Source organism: Scomber japonicus, chromosome 15 (genome assembly GCF_027409825.1).
Source record: "Scomber japonicus isolate fScoJap1 chromosome 15, fScoJap1.pri, whole genome shotgun sequence".
NCBI classification, from domain to species: domain Eukaryota; kingdom Metazoa; phylum Chordata; class Actinopteri; order Scombriformes; family Scombridae; genus Scomber; species Scomber japonicus.
In genome coordinates, this window is record NC_070592.1 from 12968153 (window position 1) to 12983364 (window position 15212).

At 40.0% G+C, this 15212-nt stretch overlaps 1 protein-coding gene across 1 annotated transcript; it reads left to right on the forward strand.

The window, feature by feature from the left end:
- Positions 1-1380: 1380 nt before the first annotated feature.
- trim46b (tripartite motif containing 46b) lies at positions 1381-14431 on the forward strand. The gene is made up of 12 exons (XM_053333966.1): positions 1381-1443; positions 4387-4648; positions 4802-4991; positions 5858-6056; positions 6936-7082; positions 7385-7480; positions 8066-8319; positions 9244-9365; positions 9597-9935; positions 12622-12851; positions 13777-13844; positions 13972-14431. Exons 1-12 carry the CDS (start codon positions 1384-1386, stop codon positions 14429-14431), a joined length of 2427 nt encoding a protein of 808 aa, XP_053189941.1. The 5' UTR covers positions 1381-1383.
- Positions 14432-15212: the final 781 nt, after the last annotated feature.

Below are 15212 nucleotides of genomic sequence, written 5' to 3' on the forward strand. Positions count from 1 at the left end.
GGATGGCTGACGTTTCATATTAGCCTCGGATAAACCTTTTGCACAGAAGAACTTTTTGCACAGAAGGAGTATTTTGTTTTTTGGGCCCTAAGTGCATTTTGAAGGGATCTCCTAATGGCCAGTGTGAGAGGAAGCAGGAGGAATGATTATGGCAATAAAAACACATCTCAGTGTTCATTTGGGCACCTGTTATTTCAAGACACACTTGAAAAATTATGAACACTTCCTTCAACTTTTGAGTTTTATTTTGTTATTTTATTTAACAGGGACCACACAGATAAACTTGTTACATACAGATAAGCAGTGCAACATTATTCATTAGGTACACCTGTACAATAAAATTCAATCCAATACAACGGCTCTGCTTTAAATTCAAATATTGTCAATGAAAGTGATAATTCAACTTTATGTTTATTACTGAGGTCGTATTAAGTGGTGGCGGTGTACTGGGGTGAATTATATTAATTGGTGTTCATAATATTTTGCCCCCTTCATGTATGATAATGGAGTGGACAAAATATTAGGAACACCATTTAATATAGTGCATCCTAATACACCACCAACACCCACTATGACCTCAGTACTAAACATAAAGCAGAATTATCACCTTCATGACGATGTCAACAAAAACTGGAAATGTATAAGCATCAATGTAGTATTTATAGCAGAGCTGTTGGATTGCACATGTATACCTAATAAAGAGGCCAGTGAGGTGAATGTGTTACACTACTTAAGCGTCTGGCTAAAGCTAATGTACAGCCCTCACATTCACCTGGAACATTTATGGACTAGTAGCTGTAGCCTATAAGGAAAGGCCTGGAAACATCGACTATCCCCATTAAAGGGTAGTCTACTGCTTTGTGGCATGCAGCCTACTGTAAACAATATGGCTTAATCAGAGATACACATTTTGTTCTAACAGAGGATACGGACCAGCTTTTCCCTTCCAATTACATCTTTAGCTTTCAGTCTGCTGTGTGCAACATCATTTGAGAGGTTCCGGTGCGGGATGGGCGGGTGGGGGGCGGGATGTCTGTGTGAGGAATAAAGCCACAGGCATTTGTTAGTATTCATCGTGGATATTGACATTAACACACATTTAGAAATCGGTTTCTTTATTTTTTATTCCCAAATGAGCATATTTATCTCTATCAGGATTTTTTGTTTTTTGCGTGTGTAAAATGTCCAGAAGGCTTGTCTTTCAAGAGACCTAAAAAAAAGAAAAAAAAGAAAAAAGGAGAAACGCTCGACACCGGCAAAGATTTTATTATCTAGAAAGCAGATATTTGACCTTTTGTTTTGTTTTTTTGTTTAACATGTCCTGGTCTCAACACATCGCGATTTATATCCAGGTGATGGCAAGGGGTAGCTTGCTTCCTTAAAATGGCAGAGATGGATTTAAAAACAGCCACATCAACGATGGAAGCTTTGGCTCGTATCAGTGTGAGTATGTCTGTGCTTGTGTTAACGCTCAGTGTTGAAATTTATTTTCTTGTTCTTGTTCTTCTTTAACTAATATAATAATATAAAGGCAAATAATAAATAACAACAATTAATAAGTGAAGCACCGAATTAATGTGTGTAAAACAGGCAAACAGGTTTCTTATTATATATTATTAACAGCCCTTTCTTCTTTATTCAAACTACATTAAAATTACACATATTCCATGTGCATTTATATATTTGCTGTCCTTACTGTTAAAAAATCAATAGCTCAAGCTTAGGCGTTTTCTGGACGGTAAAAACCCACATTAATGGATGTCTTATTATGTCTCGGTAACCAAACTCGAGCTACAGAATTGGAAGAAAATATACCCTTAAATAAGATACCAAGGTGTTTTTTTAAAGAAACCATCCAATGACTAAACGCAGTGTGGGTTCAGAGAGAAATGACACGTTTCTTTTTTGGGCTCACTGGATGGTCGTTTCCATGGAGACGAGATGCAGGAGCTTCGGCTGCTGCTGAGGCAAGAGGATGATGCTTGTGCCGTCGCTATAGGGTTAAAATATATTAGAAATGTGCAGAGACGGTAACAATAGACTGTGGTTGGCCGACTAGAGGTCTGGAGTTTCGACACCTGCACACTTTGCGGCAGATATCACACTGCAGAAAGGAAAAAAGGCGCAGCATCTTTTCATGCCATCGATAGTGATTTCCTCCAGGGCCCATCTTACCGATGCGGTGGACTCGTTTGCTGGCAGTGTAATGTAGCCTATTGCAATGCCTCAAACTCCTCCCCTCTTTATGGAAATAGCGCTCTCTTGATGCTGGAAATGTGCACATAGTCTACTGTCATGGCGCCTAGATTCCAGGTGAAGGTAAGGATGCGCTGTCGCAACGCCTGTTATAGCCCCTATCCACGCCGGACTGTGCGCATTATCCATTTGGAATAGACACAGCTGGCCCACCATTAGGTGTGTTATAGGCCTGCACAGCAGCCTGCTGGAATTGCATTGTTATAATTTCAATAGCCTGAAATTGTGATAGGCTGATTGCTAGAGGAGGAGAGACAGGCCAGATCTGACATTGGAGAATGACACTGGGACTGAGGTGGACCAAGCGAGAAAGTAGGTTATTTTAATGAATTAAGTTAATCCAATGCAACATAGGTCTAGCAGCAGCAGCCTATGTTTGTCATCTGGAAAAGTAGCTGTATTATTTTGACTAGAATATCCTGTGTATTTTCTTCTTTAATGGGTTAAATCTAAGGGAAGATTACTTGCATCAGTCAGCTTGTGTGTGTATGTTTTGCCATCCAGCTGTGTAATTGTGTTTGGGTTCTTAACCTCTCAAGCAAGCTGTATCCTGTTTTACTTAAATTTGCACAATCAGTGCGTTTTTCTTATTATAAAACCTGTAATTTCAGTTGGTCTATGGTGTGCTGTGGTAAGCAGTTCTTGTGCTGCTACATCACAGCATAGTGACAAATCCCCAATCCCCCCACCCCCCATTTCTCTTGTCCTGGTTTTTCTGAAGTTAACTCGCAGTGTCAGTGATGAAGATGTGCTACTGTTGGCCCTGTAACAGTTTTGGCTGTTGGTTGAGACTGTGTGTCAAGGGCATCTGTGAAAGCAAAGCAAAGCAGACCATCCTGACTATGATCGAAAATGTAATAAACTGACTGAACCACAAACGCTGAATAATTATCACACATCACCACTAGATTAAAATAGACAATGGAACTCTCTTTGACCATCTCATTTTCATTGAGGTAGTTGTAGTTAGAGTGACTGTAGGTGTGAAGTCACAGGTTTCTGCAACGCCCAGTGTGTCCTTTTCCGTCACATACATGTCCTTGAGGAGAACAGTGACACACTTACTGCTCCAGAGGTTCAGATTTTCAGCCACCACCACTTAGCTCTGAGCTCTTAGCTAAATAGACAGAATGTGCTCGGTCAGCAGTGAGGTACACCAAGAAATAAATCCAATAAATTGGCGATCATGCGGTGAAATTTATCAAATTACCACTCTGCATGATATGAGTAATCCACTATATCTTCTCAATGCATATTAAGTTATTTTCCCCATTGTGCCATGTGCCAGTGAGCACTGTCTGAGCTACTGTCTTTACATTGTATGAAAGCTGCATGAATAAAGTAAAATCTCAAAAAAGATTTAATAAAAACAGAAAAATACAAGAACATGTCTTAGTGGAAAAAACCAACAGATGTGGCTACTGGCTAAAGAGTCCTGCTCATATGGAAGACTGCAATTTAAGGGAGGGACTTTGTGCAAAGACTGAATAATTAATGGATGATCTTTATCCATATTTAACAAGAATGATGCCCCATGTCGCCTGTCTGGAGCAGCGTTTCACATTGGCTCCTCTGTCCATTCTATTTCCATTCAGCCTGTTCATTTCCAGTTATACTGTATCTCCTCTTGGGTATTCTTGCAAGTTTAGCTGGGCATGAAACCTCAGTACTGTTTTAGAGCCTGACCACAATGTGTTTGTGGAGTATCAAAAACTGACATGCAAGAAAAATTGGCTTCAATTGCCTGGTCCAATTTGTAATCTTCTGTAAATCTTCAAAATGTTACCAATTTGAGATTAGGATATAGGCCATATCTAACATTCAGGGAGTTTTTCTACTTTTGTTAAATTAAAAAAAAGGTTTTGTAGGAAAAAATATTATTGGTTATCAGATTGGCACTAGTAGTAAAAATATTCAAATGATTCCCAACCACACAAACAAGTTTAACTTTATATCTTTAAAGGCTAATTGTGTACAATTGTTCCTCTTGGCATATTACATGTTCCAACGCGTTTTTATTACACAAACAGCTTCTAGCCTGGAGGTATTTGAACTCTTTTGTAAGAGGTGAAGAAGTTTGTTTAGTAGTCTGTGTAGATCATAACACATCACCCTCTTTTCCTCCCACAGTCTAACATGAAGAGCCTGGAGCATGAGCTGCACTGTCCTGTGTGTAAGGATATAGTCAAACAGCCCGTGGTCCTGCCATGCCTGCACAGCATCTGCCTCATGTGTGCCTCCGAGGTCTTGGTGGCAAATGGCTACCCACCTCCAGAGCTCCCCCCAGAGCCCAACTCTCCAGCCTCCACACCTAACACCCGCTCACCCCGACAAGTTCGCAGGCCTACACCTAAAGCTGAACAGCGACCCATTGACCGTGTGCTGCGAGCAGGTTTGGAATAACTTCATTTTGCATATCAATTTAATCCCTTGACCTAAATACCAAACCATTATCAATGTTGAAATGTTATGCTCAGAAAAAATGACCTTTCTCTATCATTTCTGTCTCCATCCGCTCTTAACTGGCTTTCATTTTTGATTTAAGGTCCCCACCCGCCTTCACCATCCATGCCCCGGTCTCCAGGATATGGAACGTATCCAGGGCGGCGCCGTAAGGAGGGCCCACCCCTGGTGATGATGTTCCCCTGTGTCCCCTGCGGTCGAGATGTGGAGCTGGGAGAGAAGGGTCTTACTGACTGTCTGCGCAACCTCACCTTGGAGCGTATAGTGGAGAGGTGGGTATAGCATATATATACACACACACACACACACACACGCACACACACTTGTAAAAGCACGATATAATTATTCATCAGCAGCTGAAGTGTTGAAGAATCATACAGAGCGTCCACTGCAACATATTGTAGTTACTCTGGCTGACTGTGTTTCCACTCTAGTAGCTTTTCGTTTAATTAATCAGCTATTTAATGCTGTATGTCACACTCTATCACCCTTGGCCCATTGCCCTCTTATTTTATGTGTTTTACAACCTTTTTTATACATGTAATTTGTTGAATCAAATTTAGTCACAATGGAAGAAGCCAGTATAAAATGTGCTCTGTTTCTTGTTATAAATTGAAAGTTCATATTTTAACAAAATCCTTTTCACGTTATTACAAGATAGTTACGTGTTCTAATGACATACTTTTCCCGTTATGACTCATTATTTGAGTTTTTACATTATAACATGATAAGTTGGCTAGTTGTTATAACAGTACCTTCCATATATTGATAAAAGAAGAAAAAGATCTTGCCAGTGCCTAAAGAGACAATGTTGTAGCCAATGTCAGCTGAAAAGTACTTTTTAATTTTGTGAAATAGCAAGTAATAATAAGTTATGTGATGTAACATGTTATGTGATGTAACATGATGGTGGCATTTTGTTATTACAAGAGTTTCTTGGCAAAACAGCATAATTAAGTATCTAGTAATAACAAGAAAAGTAACATAAAACTATCTTGTTATACCGTGAAAAGGATCTCATGATAATATGAAAAGGATTGTGTTAAAACGAAAGCAGTATCTCATTTTATGAAGAAACCATGCTGCTGTGAGCCAGATAATTAAAGGCTAAAACTACCTTTCTTTATACCATCACCAGGTACAGACACACAGTGAGCCTGGGCAGCGTGGCAGTGATGTGCCAGTTCTGTAAACCTCCTCAAGCTCTGGAGGCCACCAAAGGCTGTGCTGACTGCAGATCCAATTTCTGTAATGAGTGTTTCAAGCTCTATCACCCATGGGGGACACCACGGGCACAACATGAGCATATCCTGCCCACACTCAACTTCAGACCAAAGGTAGGAAGCAGGGACACCCACTTCAAGTTGATCTACATATCTAATAATAAGAGATGATACACTCAATTTTCATAGCACATACTTCCAGTATTAAAACAATTATTTATTCATTTATTTTAATCCTTAATGCCACTTTGCAACATAGCACCTCTTATGCAAGCCCAATGGCTAGATTAATGGTTAACAAACATTTATTAATGAATTATATTTAATTATATTTAATAGCCCAGATATAAACCATTAATAAAAAACAACATTTCGGTTGCCAGGTCAGATTTTTTGATTTTTTGATTTTTTTCTATATGTTATTGTGATATACTGTTATGAATTTTGGTAACCCATTAATTATTTTCACAACCTGGCAAACCACAAAAAAAGATATACAACTGTCCATAAAGCATTAATAAATGAGTTATTAACAAAGACATTATCTACAACTTCTATATACCTTATTTAAACAGTGTCTTATTAGGAAGTGGCATCAAACCGTTATATTGTATGTAAAGATGTAACACTGCGCTCCTGTGTTCATATTACAAGTAATCTTGCCCAAATTAGGTTTTTGTGCTCTTGTGACGAAGCACAGATCTTATTTTTTTATTTGTTATATTTTATATTTTCAGATCTAATGTCATTTTCTTATCTGATCTGTAGTCAAGCAAACAGTAACCAAAATACTGTTTCTGTATAATATGTATATATGTAAAATTGATAAAAGTGCCTTTACACTTGCTTTGTGTCTGTGATTGATTTGATTCTCTGTCACAACACACACACAAATGTCTTTACAATACCTCTCCACACTGCTCTGCTCTCTATCCTTGAGTGGAAAATTCTTCAAATAAGTGGGTTTAGATGTAATTTGATTCTTTTCCTCAGGTTTTGACTTGCCCAGAGCATGACCAGGAGAAGCTGCAGTTCTACTGTAGGTCCTGTCAGCGGCTGCTTTGTCCGCTTTGCAAACTGCGACGGGTCCATACTGGGCACAAAATCCTGCCGGTGGCCCAGGCGTACCAAGCCCTGAAGGTATGACTCTGGACTGAATTTCTGAGTTGCATGAGGTTTTATTCACAGGACAATTCTGAAAATTAAAGATTTGAAAGATTTCATTCATTTCAACCAATGTGCATATAAATAATACAACATTTTTACTCTCAAATTTGATTTCTTGTTGCCTAAGTCATACTTGAAACAGAACAAAATAAAATCTGCATAATTGAAAAATGTTATATCAGAGGCAAGCACAGTAGTGTAAAACAGTGCAGTAAATGGTTTAATGCTGAGTGTAACTTAAACTGTTTTTTGTGTTTTTGCTGTTAATTTGACAGGAGAAGATTACGAAGGAGATGAACTACATTCTGTCCAACCAGGACACAGTTCTGGCTCAGATTACACAGCTGGAGAGTGCCATTACTCAGACTGAGGTGATTATTGCTTCGGGCAGACAAAATGTTGAACATGGATTTAACACCAGCCAGCTGCTAAAGACTCTAAAGACAGTTGAGCCTCCTGTCTGTTGGCTTTTTTACTAGCTTCTTTGCCAGGCAGCCAACTCACAGAATCCACATTTAAAAAAAAAAACCTGTTGTAGACTTATCAGAGAGCTTAAGCTACATGTTACAGCTTTCATAATTTTACAGTCTCACTTTAGTTAAGCATGGAAATTAAAAAAAGGAATATTTTCTACCAATATGATGACACCCACTTCATTATTCTAATTTAGACTGCATATAAGCTTCAGTTGAACTTTTAAATACATTTTTGCACAGTTAGGACTGTGGATTTGGTCCCCTATCATTTAAATCGAACGCAAATTCATGTCCAGAATAAACGGGAATAAATACAGGAAGCAAAACATCTTTCATTGTTCATATGTGTACCTTACCGTCGATTTAAGACACACTGGAAAATCTGTGAACCTATCCTTTAAAGGTGTCATAAGATAGCATCAAGTGGGTGTTAGTTTGGCAGGTGTTTGAACTTTTATTGTCTGTGTTCTTCATCACCAGGTAAACAGCGTGTCAGCCAGAGAGCAGCTGGCTCAGAGCATCAGGGATCTGACGGCTGCTCTGGCCGAGCGCCACGCTTCGCTCACCCAGGCGCTGGAGGCAGCGCGGCAAAAACGAGGGGAGGCGTTGGCTGCTCAAGTGACGGAGAGACGGGGCCTGATGGAACATGCAGGGCTCATGGCATTTACCCAGGAGCTGCTGAAAGAAACAGACCAGCCCTGCTTTGTGCAGGCTGCTCGCCAGACTCATAACAGGTTTTCCATTTGTTTATCTCTGTCATGATTTATCTATCTATCTCTCTATCTATCTCTCTATCTCTCTATCTATCTATCTATCTATCTATCTATCTATCTATCCATCCATCCATCCATCCATCCATCCATCCATCCATCCATCCATCCATCCATCCATACTTTTTGCCCTAAAGACTTGAAGTTGAAAAACACGTAGGTGTTAAGCTAATTATTAAAGGCTTTTTAAGTTTAAGCCTTGATTATTTGCTCAAAGATGATGGTGGCTTGTTGTAATTAACCTAATAAAGTACACACCCGCTTTCTTGACTGTACCTGTTTCAATTATCCAGTGCCTCTCTGATTGCCTGTGTCTGTGAGCTGTCACTTTTTGCCCTAAAGACTTGAAGTTTAAAAACATGTCGGTGCTAAGCTCATTATTAAAGGCTTTTTAAGTTTAAGCCTTGAGATTTTTTATATATATTTTTTGGTTTGGTTTTTGGTTGGACTTATTGTTCCCAAAGCAAAAGACAAGTCAAACTTCTCTCTCTCTTTTTTTTTTGGTCTCATGATATGTCCGTGGATCCAAAGAGCACCTGTTTTTTGATACCTTTATATGTGAATTAGCACTTCTCAGTCAATCTACTTGCTCTCTCTATAGAAAGATGTTTAGTTAACTATTTTTTTACCTGTCTAGCTCTTCACTTACAGTATGTGGGAGTGATAACCTGATTAATCTGAGTAACTTGTTAAGTGGATCTGTGTAAAATACAGCAAGATAAAGAAAAGTATAAAATAACTCCTGCCTTATCTTTTCAAAATCATCAGACATTCCCCCCTCCTCAGCAGTCTTTCTCACCCTCCCACCACTCTTAATGGAAGCATCATGTAAACACCCATCCTCCTTTATTCCTCTAATGCTGCTTTCCCTGTATTTCCCTGCACCAGGTTCAGTAAAGCAATTGATAATCTCCAGCATTTCACTCTGGCTGCCGATCCATCCTTCAGACACTTCCAGCTGGACGTCTCCAAAGAACTCAAACTCCTCACAGAATTGAATTTCATCCAAGGTGAGGAGGGGAGTTAGAGGATGGGATAGGGTGGAGAAGGAGAAAGTAGAAGGGAAGAGATAAGAGAAGAAAATAGAGGCTTTTTGATGATTTCAGAGCACACTACTTTACCGTTATACCATAGATATAAACTTAATGCAGATACCATGAAATATAAGTACAAATATGACATGTTAAACCTCTAGGTTTGAGTGTGTTATTCATGAGAACCAAAAAACCTTTTTGTCACAGCCCCCTTAGCTCCAGTGATTGATACCCAGCGTACCTTGGCCTATGACCAGCTCTTTCTGTGCTGGCGACTGCCCCCGGACTCTGCACCAGCTTGGCACTTCTCAGTGGAGTATCGCCGTCGGGGTGTGGTACCAGGAGGAGCATCCAGAGGCGGGTTTAGAGGGGGGTTGGCAGCTGCTCGCTGGGGCTGGCAGCGATTGGATGAAGTGAGTGGGTCCAGCGCTGTCATTGACAGGCTGGAGATGGACAGCGTGTACGTGCTGCGGGTGAGAGGCTGCAACAAGGCAGGCTACGGGGAGTACAGTGAGGAGGTGTACCTTCACACCCCGCCTGCACCAGGTGAGAGTACACGCTGACATTTTTTGGCTGTCCTCATTAACAAGTAAACAGATTTTGACTTTGTCAAAGGGAAACTGCACAATGTGTGGGAAAACAAACACACCTTGATTCATGATTATGATTCATACATGCACTACATGAAACAGAGAGAAAGCAGAATGAAAATAAAATGATTCTTACACAGATTTAATAAGATGCTATTTTGATCATGGAATCATGTAATGCAAGAGTTTGAGTTTGTAAACATCAGTTTAGAAAGTTTGGGTCGCTCTTTGGTGCTTTAACAAAGTCTGTGAGTCAGTCTTTTAAAAAAGGCACAATTGTATCCAGAGGACGAGTTTGAGCATCATCAAGGCCGTCTAAAGGTTGTGATCACAAAAATGTACAATCAGTCAGTCATACAATCATCAACACAGGTCACCTCATCAAATCATTCTCAATGTGGAACATGAGGTCATCAAGTGCAAGCACATCACAGCAGAATTTGACATCTGTTGCACCTTTTTGCTGTCTACAGGGGTTATGCTACCACTCATATCTACATTACACTACATGAATTTGCAGTGGGCTCAAACACATCAGCCATGGGCTGTTGATGAAAATTGTGTTCTGCTCTGATGATTCCTGGTAATACATTTGCCACCCTCAGGATAAACTGTTACATAAACAACATGAAGTGACAGGCCATGCATGGTTACAACAGGCCTGTTTTTTTGTGGATTGTGGATGTAACTAACAACATTGTTAATGGCGGTACTCCATGTACTGTTGGTGTGTCAGTGCCCTGGTGTACTGGCACAGGGTTGGTCAAAAGTTAACACATCCACCATGAGAACATGATGTATATTGTAGATTGATGCCTTAATATATAGAGGTTCACTCACACATCATAGTGGAGTGACATTAAGCTGCCATCAGTGACAATCTTCAATTCAGTCTTGGATTCTGAATAAGTTCGGTCTGTTGTTATTTTTTTTAAGTAAGATTTTCATCAGGAAGTTGATGGTGCCTTTGGGGTGAACTCGAATGCAGCATTGATTATATGAAACTAACAATAAACCAAAAGTAAAAGCTGGGGGATGAAAAGGATAAATTATTTTCTTATTTTCTTATTATTATTTTCATATTTTTGTCTATCTTTGGCAGTGGTTATGATAACTTTGCACTCAAACACAATAAAGTTTGTACACAAGTCAACAGCTAAATTATCTAAGCCAGTAAACTACTTTGGAGGTAAAATTGTAAGTGAGAATCTCTGAAATATCAAAGTTGACCTATGAAGTTGATCTGTAAACTGTGATGCATATTTAGATAGACAGTATTTCATTACTGTATTTTTCTCTTCTAAATAATTTTGACTACATTGGAGCTATTATTCAAAACTTCTTCTTTTGTTATCTTTTTTTCTATTAGAAAAGATGTCCTAAACTACTAAAATCTGACTTCATTCATATTAAACTGGGATTATCCTTCAGTTTTCCTATGAGATTTCTAAGAAAGACGTCGGGAATGAATGTGATGCTTTCATATATAAATGTCTTTAAAAAAAAAAGAAAAAAAAGAAATTCTACCCAATTATGCAAGAGTTTCTGCTATTTTTGGGTAATGACTAAATCAAATAAACTTGAGCAAATCAAGTTTGTGACCAGCTACAGAAAATCTCATTATAACCACACAGCTGGCTGTAGTTGTTATCATCCAGGGCCCATTCGTCTTCTCATACCTACTATTATTTATTAGTCACAGCAAAAGCATTAGAATGGTTTCCATGGTGAGCAGTTAATAATTCATTCTCTTTCTTTTCTGCCCATTCCTTTTTTTCCCCATTTTTTCCACCTCTTCCTCCACTTTTCGACTCATCCTCACTTTCTTACTTTCATGTATTATTTACATTTCACAGCTTTGTACTTATCATCCTCTTCCGCGCTACTTCCACGCCGCCAAACTACATGCCTCCTACGGAACGTAAGAAGTGCATTCATATCTCTTGACCATACCTCTGTACCCCCATGTTACATAATTATTGCCTTCTTCTCTCTTTGTGGTCATCCCATGAATCCTCTATTCATCCACCCCATCTATACACCCATGTCTGCCTCCCATCCTACCTCCTCTTAACAAGATCTGTCTGAACGCTGATGAGGTTTGCAGTTTGTTAAGACCTGCGGCTTAACAACATGGATCGGATTCCGATCCAGGGCTTTTAATGGTCGAATTGAGTGATTGGTGAATTCCTCGTGTACCCTTAGGTTGTTTTTCCTTCCTGCTATTGCATATGTTCCCTCTGTAAATTGTTTTGACCATGGAAAAACTCCCCTCCCCCTACCAAAGCTTCTTTGCGATACCTTTTGTAATTTACTCCCTGAGTCATCAATGTATAGGTCATTTTCCTTTTCTCTTCCAGTGCTGCTGGGAGGAGGTGCATGCCTGCTCTCTGTTCCTCTTTCGTAGTCTCTCCACTCAATTCTCCTCACTTCTTTTCTCCTTGCTGCTTTCTGACTGTAAATCTGTACCACTCTCCTTCTGTTGCCTCCCTTCTTCCTTTAAGTCATTTAAGAATGCACCCGTCTTTGTCTATTCTTTACCCTCACTTCTATTTCTTGAGCTCTCCCTTTTCTTTCTGTCTTCCCTCTCTGCTCTTTTAACTGCTGTGTCCCCCTGGTCCCCTCTTCCTGTCTTCTCTTAGTGCTGAACTTCTACTTGGACTCCCGCTGGGGTCTCCATGCCGACCGGCTGGTGGTCAGCAAGGAGCAGCGCTGTGCCCGCAGCGTCCCTGGTCTCTCTCTGCTGCAGGCTGCTGACCACGCTCTCACTTCCTGTCACCTGACCTCAGACCTCTTGGTGGGAGATGTGGCCATCACACAGGGACGGCACTACTGGGCATGCTCAGTGGAGCCTGGTTCTTACCTAGTGAAGGCAAGTACAAGCTGTGTCAGGACTTAACATACAGTAGTATATAGTACAGAATACTATATACTACATGTGGATACTAGGTAGGAAGGTAGATATAGAGATCATACCTCAATCAAAACATGCAGGATTTTTGAACAAGCAAGTGAGCAAGTGTAAGCTTCTGTGCTGAAGGAAGAATCTGTCTTTAATAACCACAAATCAATAGATTTAGAATAGAATAATAGAATAAAGCTTTATTGTCCACCACGTTGGAAATTTTTCTTTGGCTCACCAAACACATGAGACAACATAAAAGTAGACATACAACATAAAAGGTCCCATTACACATTAACAAAAGTTCATATCTGTGGCTTGGATCTTATCAGTCACTCTGCTGTGTGCAGGATGCTGACAGCACTCGGAATGAAGGATTTCTTAAATGTATTTTTAGTAGCCACAGGGACTCTATAGTGTCTTCCAGAGCTCAAAGGCTCAGACTGGATATATGGTAATTTAAAGCACATTGCTTTAAAGCACTTGAGTAACAAAGCCTTTATCATCATGACTGCATGCAACATGGCCAGTCCTTGTGATGTGCTACCGCATTTATTCATCTTCCAATGTAGCCGCATCTCGAGGACAGTTATGTTCAGGATAAGTGATGCCTTCAAATCAGAAACATTATAGTGAGCCTTTGGTCTTCAAAAATGTTCCCTGGCTCAGTTCCATACTTGATGTCTTTTGTTTACAGTGTACACAGACACATGTCTTGGTAAGCTTAGTTATGTGTGGATTGTAACATTGCACATACCAAAATTTGCATGGCAGGAAATAAAGATGTTGGTATTTTCACTTGGGAATATAGACAACTCGATGGATAAATAAAGATTTCCTGCAAGATTAATTTATGGTTACATACAAATCAGTTGCTTGTTTGTCTTTTGAACAGCTCGGCGTTGGCCTAGAATCCAAACTGCAGGAGTGGTTTCATCTTCCACAAGACATGGCCAGTCCCCGGTGAGTAGCTGGAGAATGAATAGGAAATTAACTTACAAAAACAAAAGAAATTGTGGTATGTAATAAAAGATAAAAAATAGTAGTTATCTGTCTCATCATTATTTGTCAAACTGTGCTCCCTCTCCAGCTACGACCCAGACAGTGGTCATGACAGTGGAGCAGAGGATGCCCTGGACTCTGCTCCACCCTTTTGCTTCCTCACTATGGGGATGGGCAAAATCTACCTTCCCCAACACAGCTACCACCACCACCACCACCACAACAGTAGCCATGGGAACGGTATCCGAGATTCCATCACCAACGGCAACGGCCCCTCCTCGCCCACAGGCCTCACCTACCCTCTGCCACCTCGGCTCGGTGTGTGCCTTGACTTTGAGAAGGGTCGCGTCACTTTTTATGATGCCCACTCTCTGCGCCCTCTGTGGGAGGGTCATGTAGATTGCTCCGGCCCTGTGTGTCCAGCTTTCTGTTTCATTGGCGGAGGGGCCCTGCAGCTGCAAGAGTTGGTAGCCAATCGCAGCGCAGATCAGACTCCGGTCAGAAGGGTAACCATCCAAACCCGTGTCTCTAATTTAAATAACAACTGATGGCTTATGTGAGGTTATATGGTAAATTGGAACGTTATTAATAAGTGTATTTACTCAGCTAGAGCGAAAAAGTTAGACATCTCAGCGATTTTGTTTTGTATTTAATTTTCTTTGTATAAGAAAATGTTTCTATAGCAACAAATATGCAATGTAATTAAGTTTCTTACATTTTGGTTATATGCAGTTTTGCAAAAGTTATTGCTTCAGTAGTGTCTGGTGTATCCAACACTCACTATGTAATTATATCTTTAATGCTTGCACTTGTAGCCAGGCTATCTTGCATACATTTATAAAGCTAATGTAGATGCAGCATCACACAATGTCGTCCTTCCTGTAGAAACTCATCTCACGCTGTTAATGTTTAAAGCTTAATGTTTATGTTTTAAAGATATGAACATTATGTGGGTTAAAAAAAGGCCTTGACTTCTTTATTGCATCTATAACAAAATGTGTGTTTAACACAAACAGTTGATGAATTTTCTTTCCTGTCAAATACTTTCTTGTATTTCACCCATTATGATCCCAACCAAAGGTATTGTTTTTCTGGGATGTAAATGTGGTAAATTAGTGGTAGAGAGGAACAATGAGGCAATACTATAATTAGAAGCTCCAATTATACCTCTGCTGCTCAGCTAATCACTAGTTTCTGCATTTCTGTTTGTGTTTCCTACTTCAAATACACAAGTCTATGTGTGTGTGTGTGTGTGTGTGTGTGTGTGTGTGTGTGTGTGTGTGTGTGTGTGTGTGTGTCTGTGTGCGTGCGTGCGCGCATGTGTATTAT

Bases quoted from the DNA above. Each gene is read 5' to 3' on its own strand.
- trim46b (XM_053333966.1), top strand. From the start codon at position 1,384: ATGGCAGAGATGGATTTAAAAACAGCCACATCAACGATGGAAGCTTTG. The intron at 7,481-8,065 runs GTGATTATTGCT...CTTCATCACCAG, and splicing joins GTGCCATTACTCAGACTGAG to GTAAACAGCGTGTCAGCCAG. The intron at 12,852-13,776 runs GCAAGTACAAGC...TCTTTTGAACAG, and splicing joins CTGGTTCTTACCTAGTGAAG to CTCGGCGTTGGCCTAGAATC.